The sequence below is a fragment of the Enoplosus armatus genome, chromosome 15, assembly GCF_043641665.1.
Source record: "Enoplosus armatus isolate fEnoArm2 chromosome 15, fEnoArm2.hap1, whole genome shotgun sequence".
In the NCBI taxonomy this organism is placed as follows: domain Eukaryota; kingdom Metazoa; phylum Chordata; class Actinopteri; order Centrarchiformes; family Enoplosidae; genus Enoplosus; species Enoplosus armatus.
Genome location: NC_092194.1, coordinates 19,048,159 through 19,064,352, shown reverse-complemented (window position 1 = coordinate 19,064,352; position 16,194 = coordinate 19,048,159). Strand labels below are relative to the sequence as shown.

The 16,194-nt window shown below is 41.0% G+C and overlaps 2 protein-coding genes across 2 annotated transcripts; one reads left to right on the top strand and one right to left on the bottom strand.

Moving 5' to 3' along the window:
• wdr32 (WD repeat domain 32) lies at positions 1-5,927 on the bottom strand. Its single transcript, XM_070920459.1, has 7 exons — positions 5,461-5,927; positions 4,020-4,133; positions 3,539-3,736; positions 2,462-2,664; positions 1,936-2,016; positions 1,681-1,826; positions 1-372 (listed from the first exon to the last, which is right to left on the bottom strand). The coding sequence occupies exons 1-7, from the start codon at positions 5,925-5,927 to the stop codon at positions 1-3; spliced, it is 1,581 nt and encodes a 526-aa protein (XP_070776560.1).
• Positions 5,928-8,641: 2,714 nt separating this feature from the next.
• On the top strand, positions 8,642-16,194 carry hhipl2 (HHIP-like 2). The gene is made up of 9 exons (XM_070920762.1): positions 8,642-9,001; positions 9,901-10,553; positions 11,078-11,221; positions 12,480-12,811; positions 12,947-13,073; positions 13,823-13,968; positions 14,047-14,128; positions 14,924-15,006; positions 15,650-16,194. Exons 1-9 carry the CDS (start codon positions 8,642-8,644, stop codon positions 16,192-16,194), a joined length of 2,472 nt encoding a protein of 823 aa, XP_070776863.1.

Here is a 16,194-nt window from a genome sequence, read left to right as displayed (position 1 = left end):
CTAAAACTTGGGCTGGTAAAGGGCGACGCGTCCACTGAGGCAGCCTGAGGCCAGCTGGCAGTGTGTTGGGGAGAACTTGGTGGTGAGCACCACGTCGCTGTGCGAGTAGATGGAGCGGATCTCCCTGAGGCAGCTGGTCTGGACGGGCAGGCAGTCGGCCAGCTCGCCGCAGTTCTCGTCGAAGGCCAGCAGGCGGACGCCGTAGCCATACGGGGAGCAGATGAGTCGTCCGTCCGGGCTGAAGCACAACTCTTTGATGTAGCCCCTACCGACGTTGGCCTCCTCGATGTAGTGGGTGAGGCGGAGGGAGCAGCGGGGGGAGACCAGCGGGCGGGTGGGCGCTCCCTCCTGGAACTCATACACACACGTCCACTGGAGAGAGACAGGAAGAAAGGTGGACACGCAGGTTTAGGTGCAGTCAGTGTCACAGACTAGAGCCTGAAACTATTAATCATGTTGGTGTCGTCGCTGGAAAGACACTTGACGTTGGTCCAGGACCCGCAGAGACACCAACCAACCATTAGTGGCTTTGTGCTTGTGATAAGACACCAATCCACATAATCGTACAACAGTAGAACTGCACTGAAGGCAAACTGTAAATAAGTTAAAAAAAAGTTTTTTTTGTGGTCAAATGTTCTTACATTTTGTTCCTGGTGGTTATTTGAGAATGAATTTGGACATAAAGGCAGAGCAGTATGACAAACTGACACCAGGTCTAGGATCCAAAACAATTTCAAGATGCGTGACGTTTTGACACAAGTAACCACGACAAAGGCAGCTTTGTCTTGCAAAACATTGATAATGTCCTTGGATCTTGGGGTGGACACATAATAATGTATAACTTATTCTTTTATCAAACACTTCCTGATTTAAAATGAACATGTTGCCAATTTAAGATTTTATTAAGGGAAAGTTCTTACATGGCTGCTTGTGTTTAGACAATTAAGAAGAGTATTGTAGTAAAACATGTTTATAGAATGTATTTTTAAATGTACTGGAAGCTAAACTCAGTATACACTAAACACTAAGTATTATTACTTAATCATACTATATATTATTCAGTTGTACGCTGTTTAAATATACAAGACTTTCCATCATGTCACTCTCACTTTAGCTTCGTAATTTTGTCTTTAATTTGCTACAGTGTCTATTTTTACTTTCATTTTATATACCTCTTATTATATATATTTTTTGACCATGTCTATTTATCTGTACTTGTTTCTGTCCTTGTGCTGTTGCAACAAACCGAATATCCCCTCTGGGGATCAGTAGAGGTTTGTCTTATCTTACAGGCCACTGCACATCAAGGGCAAGATCAAAAGTACAGGAGGGCTGGGAGCTGAGGCTGCGTCAGGGACTAGAGCAGGTAAACTTCTCAAACCACTTGCCATTAGATTAAATTGTAACTGTTGTGCTCCACAAAGAACTACTATACTCAATAGATCTATTTTTGGTGCAGTATGCCATTAAGTTCAAGGTGATAATGATGCAGTTCCTATAGTACATCAACAAAGGGTCAACAGAGGACATAAATTACTTCATAGATCTAGATTCTAGAAGGGGTATCTCATTTTGCTTTCAGATCTATAAAACATGAACATGCAGCGAGGTAATTTAATCAACAAAATCTAAGATCATATCTTAAAAACAGCTTTGAGACAACAGCTGAGTGTTTCTCACCTCCTGGTCGTCCATGTTGCTGGAGCATCGGATGAGCGTGGCCCAGCCTTTAGGATGGAGCTGCAGGGAGGTGATGCAGTTCCCTCGGTCTCTCTCTCCGGGGATCTCTGGAGTCAAAACCTCTAGGCTGTTCCTGGGAGAAAGACCTGTGAGAACAAAGTAGGTGAGAACCTCATAGTCCGTCTTTATTACTTTGGCAGAAGAGAACCTCAGCTGACATCTATTTTTCAGTTTTACACCGTGATAGACTTGGACCTTCTCTATGAGGGTGGAGCTTGCTGGAGTCGTTTCCCTGGCGAGGAGTTCCAGCTGACCTGGACGCTGATGTGCCTCCATCTGCAGGATCACGACAGGGTCAAAAATCATTTTCTTTAATCTGAAAACAACAATAACTTTCTAATCTAATGACAAATACCCATCATACGTCAAAACTGCTTAATTTGTGCAATGGCTAAAAAAAGAAATCAGATGGACATAACCAAGTAACTCTTTGCATTTATGAATCTATACTGAAATGTTTTATATTTTTACCTGTTTACCGATTACTCAACCATCAAAATTACAGATCATTAATTACGTCTAAATGAACTAATCAACCAATTGCCTTAGCACTAAATAGGTGTAAGTTTCACAGAAAGGAATTAACAGAGATAATATGGAGAAAAAGAAAAAAGGCCACAAAAAAATCAGGTACTTTTCAGTGAAAAAAGGTAAAAACAATTGCGTGAAATATGGGCAGATTATTATTATTTTTAGGGAGATGACGATGATGTGATCTGACCTGAGCTGAGGGGAGTCCGACGTGCTCGCAGCATGCGGTAGCTGCCCACCTCGAGGGACTGGGTGAGGTCCAGGTCGTGGAGGATGAGCAGGTACCCTGAGGAAGTGGAGATGAGCATCTTGGAACAGTCGGGTGTCAGACGCATCCTCATTAGGTAGCGGGTGTGGAAGAACTTTTTGTGCGGGCAGCCGTCCTCTGTAAACCTGCAGGGGAACAACAATTACAGAGGACTTAAGAGGCAGTTTGATGCCATTTTAGTTTTTTTTTTTTTTATAATTCTGTGTAATACTGGTTAAAAGGGTTGCTCAAGGTGGGGAGGCAGACAAACAATCCATGGCAAAACAGCTTGTTGTAAAGTTACAGAAACCTTCACCTCTGGGTGGTTCTTTTGGAGAATAAATTAGGTTTTCAGGGTTGAATTACAGCCAAGAATCCCATTTACCCCAAAGTTATAAAGTTGCAGTTTCTATTTAATGGAGGGATGACGGAAAGGGGGACTGTTAAAAAGTCAGTGATGTATTGATTTGACTTCTATGCAGCCTGACGTAAACACCAGAACAGGACATTTTCCAGGAGGTAAAAGTGATTGTGACACAAGAGACAAAAAAATAAATTTTCCACATTTACCAATCAACAGAAAATAAACCAAGTGCAATTATGATACCTGATAAAAGATAAAAACGACAAAGCTTCACTGGTTCCAGCTTCTCAAATTTGAGGATTTGTAGCTTTTCTCTGTTTTGAGCATTTTTTCAATTATTTGATTCATCAACAAAAAAAAAAAAAAGAATATATGGATCAATAATGAAAATATTAATTTGCTGCAGCCCTAACTAAAACCCAAACAAGGTAAATAAGTAATTTATTTATATCTCATGTGAAAAACCTTATAATGTATGTTTCCTTGTGATATCGTAAGGCAATATAATGTACACAGTCCATATGCACACATATTAAAGCACACTCATCATCTCACAAAAGGTGCAGAGAACACAAAGACACAATCACCACATTCACCTTCAGATATTCATAATTATTAATTATTTGATGCTCACACATCTACGCACACACACAAACCTGTTAGTGTCCCATGTGATGACGTTGCCGTCGAAGCCGGACGTGACGAGGAGACGAGTGTTGGTGTCGTACTCGATGTTCTTCACCCAGCTGGCGTGGCCGTGCAACGAGCAAACCTTTGAATTCAGCTTACGGAGGTCCCATAATGCAATTGTGGTGTCGTCAGAGCAGGTGGCAAACAAACGATTGTCCAAAAACCTGCAGAGGACAGATAGTCAGGAGAACATTTTTTATTTAAGGTTGTCTGCAGGCGTGAATCTAGACGGCATCTTGGTCCCTTTAGTAGTTTTTATTGGCCTCTGTACTTCATATCCTGACAAGGAGCTTAATCTGACGTACTTTGACCAATAAAGAAGATTTAAGGGGTCATGTTGCCCTCCTGAATCTTTTTATGTTTCACTGCTTTGAGCTTCAACTCCCTTGGTCCCTTCCCTGCTGTGGATGCAGGATGTGGCAAGATTTTAAGATTAGAAAAATGCACCTTATGTTGTTGACACAGTCCTCGTGGGCCTCGGTCAGGGTTTTGATGTGTCTGGATGAGATGGGATCAAACAGCAGGACCTCGGTCTGCTCACAGGCCACAGTCAGCACAGACCTGAGCAGAGCAGACACACAAATCAGAGACGCTCGTAAACATACAAGAGCAGGAAAGAGTTGATCTCTTTGGACATGTTGCAGAGGAATTGTTTTTAGTTTTTTTTTAACAATATGCTTACACAAACAACTTCAACAAGAACGAAACATCTGACTTGGATCTTTGATATATGATGTACACATTAGCACATGACATACCCTCAGACATAATAGACACTCACATAAGTATGTTGCGTAAATATAAATGGGAAAATATCATAATATCTATGTATATATATATATATATATATATATATATGTATAAGGAAACGCTCAGTCCCATCACAGTCGTCAGCGATGCAACAAAAACATCTAGAGAGAAAGATGGGAAAATAAATAATAATAATAATAAAACATGTCAACATTTACAATTAAATCTGTATGTTAGATGTTGTTAAATATTCCATTGGTATTGGTCAAATATCAACTTGTGCCATCCTGCATTTATAGATGGTGTATTATCAATCCATCTGAGCAATATATTCTCCTGAGCAGCAAATGTAAGAATGCTGAACAGCTTTCTTTGATGAGAGCCTTTAATAAAAGGACTGAGGAAAACAAGAAGTTCAGTGTCAAGCTGGGTTACAGAAGGAATTCCTCTTTCACTTTCTGGACGCAAACTCTTTGATCTATGACACGATGTATGGATCAAGAGCATAGACTCAGAGGTAAATCAAAAGATAAATGTTCTCTTGGATGTTGAGTTCAAGGCTGAGTGGGTTCAGGATGTTTTCATCTCCTGCAAAAGAAAATGCATTTTCCACAAAAAAACTTAGTTGTGCAGTAAAAGCGTGTGTGTTTTGAGCTGCTGTCACATGAGCCCACAAACAAATTTGACCCAGACTGGACACAGCTTGACCTGGTTTGGATGCAGGATTTACTTCCTAAATCTGCTGTCTGTCACCGAGGCTTAAACCCTGTGTGTACACTTTAGTTGTGCAAACTATGAGTGGCTTTTCTTTCAAGGTTTTGTTTAGAGGACTGTCGGTGTATAGCTACATCTTTACAAGTTAATAAGTCAAGTTGAAGATTATAAACTATTGCTGTTTAAACATAAGTATCAAATCAGTGCGTTTTCCCCATGCATGTGAAATGGTCCTTGGATGGAGTCCAGGGAGATGAAGCATGTGAGGGTGAATTTGATCATGTAATTCAAGCACTTTCCAGGTGCTTTATCCAATATTTTTCAACCCCTTTCAGTGCACTGTTCCACATTTCAAAGATTTCAAAGGCAAGTGGGAAGCCTGTGCACATGGATTCAGGGTGAAAGGCCCAAAATGATGTCTTACCCGTCTGGGGAGTACTCCAGGTTAAAGACCGCTCCATGGGTCTGAGTGCTCAGGTTAATAGACTCCACAGCCGGATTCATAGAGCAGTATAAACTTGTCATTGTCCTAAAGTTATCCCTAGCTGGGTCCACAAACACCCCACGTCTTATTGTCCTGCTCTGCAACCAAGAAAACAGGCTATTCCCCCTGCGGCTATCGGCGCTGGAGTCCCCGCCGCTCCCGGTCTCCGGCACGGCGGGCGGTTGGCAGCTGAGCTCTTGCTCCTCCGGTGCCGGAGTCCTCGCACTACGCTCCGGCCGGTCCCCGCTGTTCCCCGGCGGTGAAGGAGAAGCCCCCGGAGCGATGTCATCTTCCACGTCCGAGTCGTCGATGTCAGGGTCTTCCTCTTTGTCGGAGACGCTGCCGCTGCTGGGCCTGTCCTGCGACTCGTCGGCGTCCTCACTGTCGCTCTGGTGGTCCGAGCTCATTGTAGCTTCTCCAGCTTCTCTAAACGGCGAAAAGTTGACTGACTCCGGTCACCTACCAAGCATGAATCCGTATCTTCCTCCACCCCCTTTAAGAAGCCATGGTAGTAGATTTGAGCTGCCTAGGTTACGTTGGACAAATTATATTTTGTTGTCGGACTTGGCAGCGCCTTATCGCCGCGCGTCAGTCTGAAGATGGTTAGCTAAAATGCGACCGGAAAGGAAACCGATTTAGCCTTCAAAATAAACGCGCAAATTTGTTTTTCAGAAGAAATACTACGCCTGCGTACTAAATATAAACAAAACACATTAGAATTATTGCTCATTAATTTTTAATCGCAATTGTATTTATTTGTTGCCGTTTTTACGAATCAAATTACGTAACATCAAATCCATTTCATCAATTAATATTTTAAGCTGAAGCGTCCAGGCGGAAGTGCCATGTTTTTATTCTAAGTAACTTGACACTTTTCTCCTCACCAAAACAAACGCAAAATAAAAAGAAATGACGAAGTTCCGCTTCCTTGTCCACTTTGAGGCGCATTCGTTCTTTGGTTGCTGCCATCTGCTGGATAAATACTGCAAGTTCTTTAATGTATTACCTTTTTACATCCATGATGGAGATAACCTAATTGGTTATAATGTAATGCACTGGCCTCTAGGAAGTATAGTCTTATTTTAGAGTGTTGATTCTAACAAGGTTGTGAGGGACTGAACTGAACCAGCATGAGGAGTCACTGGTGGATTTTCTAAAGGGTTCAAGGTTCAAGGTTCAGCTTTATTGTCATTATACAATACAGGATTGCACAATGAAATGCGGTTGTAGCCCCCTCCATGCTACACACAAAGAAATGTATAAACATATATTCAAATATTTGAATTCAAATAGAATAAAAACAATAAAATAAACAATAGTGGCATATAAAAGTAGCACAAACAAAGGGAAAGAAAGGAAAACGAAATTATATTTACAAGGAAGATGTACAGTTTCAGCATCCTTTGGGTTGTGCGCAGGCACTGACATCACTGATGCTCGGTAGATGGGTACCAATAAAGTCCTGGGCGGTTTCTCTGTGATGCTGATTCCCAGGAACCTAAAACTGTTCACATGCCCCACCTCAGCTCCACTGATGTAGACAGGGGTCTGTGAGAACTAAACTGAGCTAACAAACTCTTCTTATGATGTTTTAAGACAGTTGTCATCCTTGACGTTGCATTACTGCCTCCTTGTGGCTATCATCTTCCTCAATGTCCCTTTTTAAAAAAAAAAAAAAAGGGTGGAAAAAAAAGCCATTTAATTGGTCCAGTAGCTCTCATAAAACCAAACAGCCATTTTCTGTCCTCCACACTGTCTCTACACTCTAATACACCTTTTATATTGGCCTCTACATGCCCGGTTTTCTGTTATTGTGTGATCATCACAGTCATAATAAAAGTTCACATATATATTTGATAAAGTTATTGTGTCTGTTGGTCAAATACATTCATAAAGCCAGAACGCTTCAATTTCTACATATTATACTGCTGTTTTGTGTTGAATTACAAACGTTCTGTTATTCTGAGTACAATTTTAAATCATAAAAAAAGCCTTTAAGGCAAGGAATATTGTGGATAAGACCTTTTGATTTTTTCATTTACTTTTGACACTTGTATACATTACTACACAAAACTTTTTTTCTTTTTTTTTTTTTTTTTAGCACAGACCAGTTGACACAAGACTGATGCTTGTGTGAGGCCTGGAGTTATGGGGCCCCACACAGTTACCCAGTTGATAAGTCAGCATTGCCTTCAGGGAAAAATAGCAATGGTGCTATGTTACTTTTTCCAAATACAATTATATTTATTGTGGTATTGTATATTTAATTAGTGTGGCTGTATTGTTAATAGTTAGTTAGTTGATCAATAGATGAGATTAAATGTGTCAGGAGTTGGGTGGATTTTCTTGACTCTGCAGTACCAAATGAAAGTACTATATACTATAAAGCAACTTTAGTAATTCATAGATTACACTATCGGCTAATTCAAATACACCTAATATTCAATATCCCATCAAAATCATAACATAGTACTTTATGTTGTTACTGTTGTTGGTCTTGATTACATGTGTGGTATTTGTTATGTAAGCACAGGGGTTTGTTGAAGATGTTTCTTTTCCCTTGGCACCACTAGAACATGATGACAGACTGTATATTCAAATGCGAGCTGACATGCCGGGACAGTAGATCCATATGAAGCACAGCTGCTGCCAAGTTGCTGCACAAACACGCTGCCCGGAGGCGCTTTTACGTGAATGTTTGACAAAATTACAGTTTGCGTAGTGGTAGCATGTTGATGTTTGCATGCCTCGACACTGTGCCCTTTGTTAGTGTGTGTGTGTGTGTGTGTGTGTGTGCGCGCGTGCACGAGTTAATTGTGCGTATTCCTCTGCCAACTTCGCTGAACAGCTGTGCGTGTCGGGGAATAAAGTATAAATCCAATTAACTTGACCGCCATTACGAAGCAGTTTTGTTTTAATTGCTACTAAATAGGCTGATGGGCGACAGACCCGGCGACACGGTGCAGGTGGCGAGACACGGGGGGCAAATGAGGTAGGGGCTGACTGATGGGGCGCACGGTCAGTTACATACCTTTGCGCACGCGTAGCATCCACATGCACGCGCAGACCCATACATAAAGGAGAGCAAACAGCTGAACTCTTTCGGGGGCAGACGGCAAAAATGACAAGCACGCGGGATGCTGCGCTCCATCCGAGCGGAGCCGGTGGCGCGTTTTTACGCGCGGTGGCAGGTTCGAGCTCATCCACAAAGACCCCGAGCCTTCCTGAGTTTAACCTGATCATATCAGTGATGTTGCTCGTCCTGGTCCAGCCAGCATCAGCTCATCCTCAGTGTCTGGACTTCGAGCCACCTTTCAAACCTTTGTGGCACCTGGAGTTCTGCACGCAGTACGAGCAGTTTGGCTGCTGCGACCAGAAAACGGACAACATGATCGCGGAGAGATACTGGGACATTATTGACCAGTTGGAAGTGGCGGGTTATGAGCTGTGTGCAGACACGCTGAAGGAAATCATGTGCCAGGTAAATGCATCTCTAAAGGTCGGGTTGTGTGCTTTTGAGGACGCTACTGTGATAAATGGGTGTAAAAGTTATTTCACATAATAAAACATTTTTCAGAGTGACGATAAATTATTGTTAAATTATTGTTGTGGTTCACTGCAGTCTCTTCACTCAGAAACTCTATATACAACATATCTGTTTATAATTTACCATCTCAACTGTCTATCACAATCTAACCTCTCTGATAGACTTCTGAATCATTGAATTAATCATTAAGCTTATGTTAGACACACATTAGTGAAGAGATCAACGTTTAGGCATCCTGCAACTTTGATTTTGTTATAATTGAATAAACATACAGTACTCCCATTCTTTTTAATTTAATCCAAACTTTAATTAACAGTTGGGGAGAACTCAACTCAGAGGAAGTGATATTTTGATAGAGACCAGTGATTTTCTACTTAAAATTAGCATTTCACAAAATGTTGTACCTTAATTAGGTTAAATCTAATAAGATCAATCAATCCTGAGTGTTTATAATGATTTAAAAAGAGCAATCATCTTAAATTCCCATTTACCAATACTTCTAGCAACCAATATTGAGGTCTGGAAGGTCAACATCTTGACATTAGATGAATATTACTATGAAATATTTCCATATTCCTAAAAGAGTGGCGTGCATAGAGGAGGACGGGGGGAAACTTGCTGAGTACTGATGTGCCCTTTTTTGAAAACCATAATGGTGCATAATGGAAACCATAATATGTCTTTGTCCTGTAAGGGACACCTCCATGCTTCAACTTTGATCTAATGTCAGACTTGTGCCGGTCAAGTCCCTCTCATCAGTCAAAGTGCCCCTTTAACTTTCACCTCCTGCCTTACCAGTGCCCTAAAATGTCTCCCGTGTTTGCCTGATCCAGGAGTGCTCTCCATATGCCGCCCACCTCTACGATGCCGAGGACCCGTACACACCTGTCAGAGAGCTACCTGGCCTTTGCTTTGGCTACTGCTCTGAGTTTCATGGCAAATGTCGCCATGTGGTTAAATATTTAACTGAGAACCAGCTGCTGCAGGACACCTCTGAGCGAGATGTGTCCACGTTCTGCAGCATGGTCGACTTGTCAGACCAGGACTACTGCTACCCCAACGTTTTGAAGAGCCCTGACCTCAACAGCAACCTGGGAGAGGTGGTGGAGGACCCCAGGGGGTGTCTCCAGGTGTGCCTGACAGAGGTGGCGAACAATCTCAGGAACCCCGTGTTGATGCTACACAGCGGCGACGACACACATCGCATGTTCATCGCCGAGCAGGTGGGCTTTGTGTGGGTTTACCTACGTGACGGCAGCCGGCTGGAGCAGCCTTTCCTGGACATGAGTGGGGAGGTGATGACCACGCCCTGGCTGGGGGATGAGAGGGGCTTCCTGGGCATGGCCTTCCACCCCAAGTACAGGGACAATGGACGCTTCTTCATCTACTACTCTATCCAGGTCAACAGCAAGCTGGAGAAAGTCAGAGTCAGTGAGATGAAGGTGTCAGCCCATGATATGAATTCTGCTGATCCTTACTCAGAGAGGTACGCAAAGTAGGAACGTCTGCTCTTTTTATAGCATCAAAGTGTGGTTGATGATTGGTAGATCTGCAGCTATACTGCAATTACCCATTGAAAGAAAAGTAGGACTATATTGTCATGAACCCCCTCGGCTGTAATCGTACCAAAGCTTGCATAAACATGTTCTGAGCTTAATACAGTAAATCACTTTATGGTCGGCCCAAACTTATCTTGGCCAAGAAATAGCCTGTCAAACCGAAGCTTGTTGTTTTTACACTCTGTACAATTTTTGTACAGATTAAACAAACAAGATATTAAGTGTTAATTGTTGAACTTTACAGGTAGGTGGATTCTGTTACCCTTGGACAGAACCAGGCTTGTCCCCCTGTTTTCATTCTTCATGTTATGACTTCTCAGTGCTGAAGAAGTACAAAGGCTGGATGAATCCTGACCTGAGGACATGCTTAAGAATCACAGCAATCAGATATTTATGTCTGAAAAACAGGAATATCACCTCTTGTGGTGATCTGCTTTCTTTCTACATTCAGGGTCATTCTAGAGATCGAGGAGCCAGCAGCAAACCACAACGGAGGCCAGCTGCTCTTTGGTCTCGATGGATATTTGTACATCTTCACTGGAGATGGTGGAAAAGCTGGGGATCCATTTGGGAAGTATGGCAACGCACAAAACAAGTAAGGTGCTTCAGGTTCATACAAGTGTGAGGAAGAGTGAGGACTGAAGCAGAAAGCAGTGGTTCTATCAGATGAACTCATACATCCCTTCATCATTAAACTGGATGTCATTTAACACTATTGATTATTCAAAAGTCACGTTACAATATTCTTTTCATGCAATTGAAATGTCAGTGTCAACCACTTATCTGAGCTAACTATGTCAAACATTTATCCACTACTTTTAGCTAAATATTTCAACAATTTACCTATAGCTATTTTAACCATTTGTTCATTACTTTTAGCTAAATATTTCAACTATTTATCAATAACCTATAACTATTACAACCATTTATCCATTACTTTTAGCTATGTCAACCGTTTACCCATTACTTTAAGCTAATTATTTCAACCGCTTTAGCTAACTTTTTCAACTGTTTATCCATTAAGCTAACAATTTCAACTGTTTCCCATTAGCGTTACTTAAAGCTAACGATTTCAACAATTTATTAATTACTTTTAGCTAACTTCTTCAACCACTTATTTGAGCTAATTATTTCAACCATTTATCCATTACTTTTGGCAAACTTTTTCAACCATTATCATTATTCTAAATATCTATATTAACAATTTATCCAATACTTTTAACTATTTCAACAGTTTACCCATTAGTTTAAGCTAATCATTGCAACCGCTTTAGCTAACTTCTTTAACTGTTTATCCATTAAGCTAACAATTTCAACTGTTTCCCTTTACTTCAAGCTAACAATTTATTCATTACTTTTAACTTCTTCAACCACTATAGCTATAGCTATAGCTATTTCAACTATTTCAAGCATTTATCCATTAGTTTTTGCTAACTTTTTAAATCGTTTACCCACAACTTTTGGCTAAATATTTAAACTTTTTTATCCACTGCTTTTATCCACTATTTTAAGCTAACAATTTAAACTAAAGTTACGTTTAGCTATTACCTCAACCATTTATCCATCACTTTTAGATAACTATTTATTTTTAGCTATTAATTTCAACCACTTTCCATTACTTTTAGCTAACTGCTGTTTTCGTACAGTTAGCTAAAAGTAATGCACTTCAACATGTAGTGTTCTGGTGTTACAGCTGATTTTTTCATCAAATCGTTATTTCAGTTTTCTTCAATTAGTGGAACTACTCCACAATCTTTCCACATACGTCCTGGCAACTGCAAAAGTACCCCTGGATGAGAATCACTGCACTAGAAGGCTTCTCATCTTGCTAAATCCCATTTTTTCCTACCCAGGAGTGCTCTGTTGGGAAAGGTACTCCGCATTGATGTAGATGGAAGTGACTCCAGTGGGAAGCAGTACAGGTTCCCCCCTGATAACCCATTCCTCGGTGACCCAGATGCCCGGCCAGAGGTGTACGCGTATGGGGTCAGAAACATGTGGCGATGCTCTGTGGATCGTGGAGACCCGGTCAGCCGCTATGGCAGGGGCAGGATATTCTGTGGAGATGTGGGTCAAAACCGCTATGAGGAAATTGACATTATTGTGAAGGGAGGAAACTATGGATGGAGAGCCAAAGAGGGCTTTGAGTGCTACGATGTGAAGCTGTGCCACAACTCCTCCTTGAGTGAGTATTTTCTGTTCATGTGAAACTTCTCTGACTTCACCACCTGTTATTTCCGCCCCTAATGTGTTGTTTTCAATCTAATTTTGATGCTTCAGATTTCAGTTAAATTCAGTGAATCTTTCTCTGCCACAACAGATGACATCCTCCCGATATTTGCATACAGCCATCATGTTGGGAAGTCTGTGACAGGGGGATATGTGTACAGAGGATGTGAATCACCCAATCTGAACGGCCTGTACATTTTTGGAGACTTCATGAGTGGGTAAGATTTTCTCCAACTGTTGGGTAAAAGAAAATCTTGATTTTCTGTCAACTTTTCAGTGGTGAAGGAAAAACAGACTTGTTTTCTTAGCTTGTTTGCTCGGCTGTTGTTTGAATTTATAGAGAAACCTGTGCAATTTTGAATGAATTCAAGCCACATCACTTGAGTCCCCAGGCTGATATGACTACACATAGGTTCTTGCATCAGTATTGATCCACTGACACAAAAAAATGAACAAAAACTCAAGTGTAAAAACAACAATTCACTGTTTTACAGGAGGTTTTATTTGTCGTCCGGGAGCAGTGACTTCCTGCAGTCTCCACCAAGAAATAGTCTAGCACATGACCCCCCTTAAAACCACAACTTGTTTTTACTGTTTTCTGTGTTTAAAAAACCAATGAGATATATAGTTTCCCTCTGTTTCCAGTTTTTATGCTAAGCTCAGCTAACTGGCTGCTGACTGTAGCTTCATTATCAAGCCTCTCGTCTACGTCTCGGCAAGAAAGCATATTTCCCTAAATGTCTTTATTATTTAGACCTATACTTGCAGTAATGGATTCCAGAGTTTCTCCTACTAGTAAATAGTGAAAGTATTGGTTTAGTGGTGATTTCTAGTTTCCCATAATGGTCTACATGCTCTCTCAGTGGCTTTTCCACCATCCTCTCTAGAATAAAGTCGAGAGATGAACTATTAATTCCCCCATGTTGTTTGGTTATAACAATATACGTGATTCCTGACAATCTTGCAGTCGAATCATGGCGTTAGAGGAAGATAAATCAACAGGAAACTGGAAGGAGAGGAGTGTCTGTATGGGTGACACAAAGACATGCTCTTTTCCTGGACTCATCAATCATCACCACAAGTTCATCATCTCGTTCGCTGAAGATGAAGCAGGTAACATTCATTCGGTCTCTCACAGCGTTTAGTTTTGCATCAATTTAACGTTACTCATGAGCTGTCTCTGTCTTTTAGGGGAACTATATTTTTTGGCCACTGCATACCCCAGTGCCATGTCTCCTTTTGGAACTGTTTTCAAGTTCATGGACCCCTCCAGGTGCAGTATCAGACACAGCTTACATTAAACCACGCAATGTGCCTTTAATCATCATGAGGCTACGTTAACGTGTTATTAGATGTACCATAAAAAACATGTTGTCACCAACATAAACACCATCTGTCATACATGGTGATAAGTAGGATGTGTTGGAATTTGAACATGATGTCAAGTAGAAGTAATCTTACTTACACTTTATTATTATATTATTATATTTGAATCAAGGACTAGTACTTCTATTAGAGATATTTAAGAAAGGTGACCCCTTTTTTCTACTCAAATGCACACCTGTGTTGCAAACATGCCTGCTTGGAGCAATGATTCAAAAGAATCTTTTTTCTCATAAATCATACAAGATGTTGGAGAATATAAGAATACACCCCTGCAGCCAAATACACTTAAAAGGGGCACATCACCCTTAAGGGCTGCACATGGGGCAACAACGAGAACCGCTCTTCCATTGGAGGTGTTCAGTACATGTGCGAACAAATCTTTATCATTAAATTAAATTTTCAAAGTGAACTGACTGCATCACCATTGTCACTAACCGAATCAGCAACTTTTATCAGTGGAGCTGGTGACTGAGAGCGCCTTGCATTTAAATGCCTTTTTGTATTGTTCTCATCAATTAAATTTTCAAGTACTTTCAAGGCATGTGAAAAAGCTCTACAACATGAGACACCAATAATAAAAAAAATCTGCATAAATGTGCATCATGTTTTGTCCTGAAACTAATAAAGAGCTGTTTATTAGCTTCACATTACCCAATTTATGACATGAACACAACTTTTGCAGGAGAGCTCCTCCAGGGAAATGTAAGCAGAAGCCGCTGCCTGTCAAAGTGAGGGGGAAAAAGTTTCCCTTCGTGCCCAAAGAATGTAAGTCACCTCAGTTTACCTCTGCATTTTTATCACTTCTTCTTCTTCTTCTTCTTCTCATAACTTTATGTCTCATTTTTATGTGCATACCAGACTTGTTGAAGAAGCCATTTGAAAGGGACATTTACGTCTGACAAAGTGGAGCCTCTGAAATTGTACCTTAAACTGAAATACGCCCGTGGTGTTTTTCATTTTTTAGAGTAGAAAATAGTTTTGGTTCAATCAAGGTGAACTAAATACGAACAACATATACACACCATATTATCAAGCCACTTACACTGATGTTAGAGGTTAGTGTAAGAAGACATCTGTTCTGGCAAGCCAACAAAATGCCTACATTCACTGTAGTATGTTTGTCCTGAGCAGAACCTGCTTTTTTCCTCCTCATTTCATGCATGTATACTGCCAAATTGTATAATTGCATTGAGGTCATATATAAAACTATAAAAAGCAGCCTCCCGTTTTACATCAAACATACTTAAAAAAGAGACAAAAGAGGAAAGCATTTCAAACATTTAGTTCGTTTGATGTTTTTTCAGAGCCAAATATTCAATCCAGCCGTATAAATGCAACATATGTGGCTGCAGACTTGAACAAGTACAACTTTGAAAATGGGTACTTACCGACATCTGTGCCATTTCAGTGACTGTGCTGGACACAAATGAAAAACCTACGAGACCACCACCAAGAAAATTCAAATTCACCACCAAACCACCGGCGACGAGCAGCCAGGTCAGACCTACAACGTCTGCAGCCAGCGTGACAACGACGACGACGATCGCTGCCGTGACGCCGATACGGAAATCATATGATAAGAGACAGAGGAAGAAAAATAAGCTGAAACCATGGAGGAAAAACAAAGTGCTGAACAAGCAGACAGCGAACGCACAAATAAAGAATACTTTAAGACAGAAATCCAAGGAACAGTCAAAAAAGACCACCGTGACAAAGCCTGTCGGTGACAAAGTCAAACCAAAGACCAATCAAACGGCTACAGCTGATTTAAGAAGTAACGCTCTACAGACCCCCAACAGCCTGAAAGATGACACAGTCCACACCAGGAAACAAATCAGACATGAGAAAAACAGCATAAATCTTGCCCTCGTCAATAAAACTAAGACAAGCTTGAATGTGAAAAGGAACAAAACAAAGCAAAACAAAAGAGCAAAAGATGACATAGCACTTTGA

What these genes read in the sequence shown, in the direction of transcription:
- wdr32 (XM_070920459.1), bottom strand. Translation starts at nt 5,927, where the DNA reads ATGAGCTCGGACCACCAGAGCGACAGTGAGGACGCCGACGAGTCGCAG. An exon ending in GACTGTGTCAACAACATAAG is followed by an intron (nt 3,737 to 4,019) that starts GTGCATTTTTCT and finishes TGTCCTCTGCAG; the next exon opens with GTTTTTGGACAATCGTTTGT. An exon ending in GCTCCACCCTCATAGAGAAG is followed by an intron (nt 1,827 to 1,935) that starts GTCCAAGTCTAT and finishes TTGTTCTCACAG; the next exon opens with GTCTTTCTCCCAGGAACAGC.
- hhipl2 (XM_070920762.1), top strand. Translation starts at nt 8,642, where the DNA reads ATGACAAGCACGCGGGATGCTGCGCTCCATCCGAGCGGAGCCGGTGGC. An exon ending in GCTGATCCTTACTCAGAGAG is followed by an intron (nt 10,554 to 11,077) that starts GTACGCAAAGTA and finishes TTCTACATTCAG; the next exon opens with GGTCATTCTAGAGATCGAGG. An exon ending in GTTCGCTGAAGATGAAGCAG is followed by an intron (nt 13,969 to 14,046) that starts GTAACATTCATT and finishes TCTGTCTTTTAG; the next exon opens with GGGAACTATATTTTTTGGCC.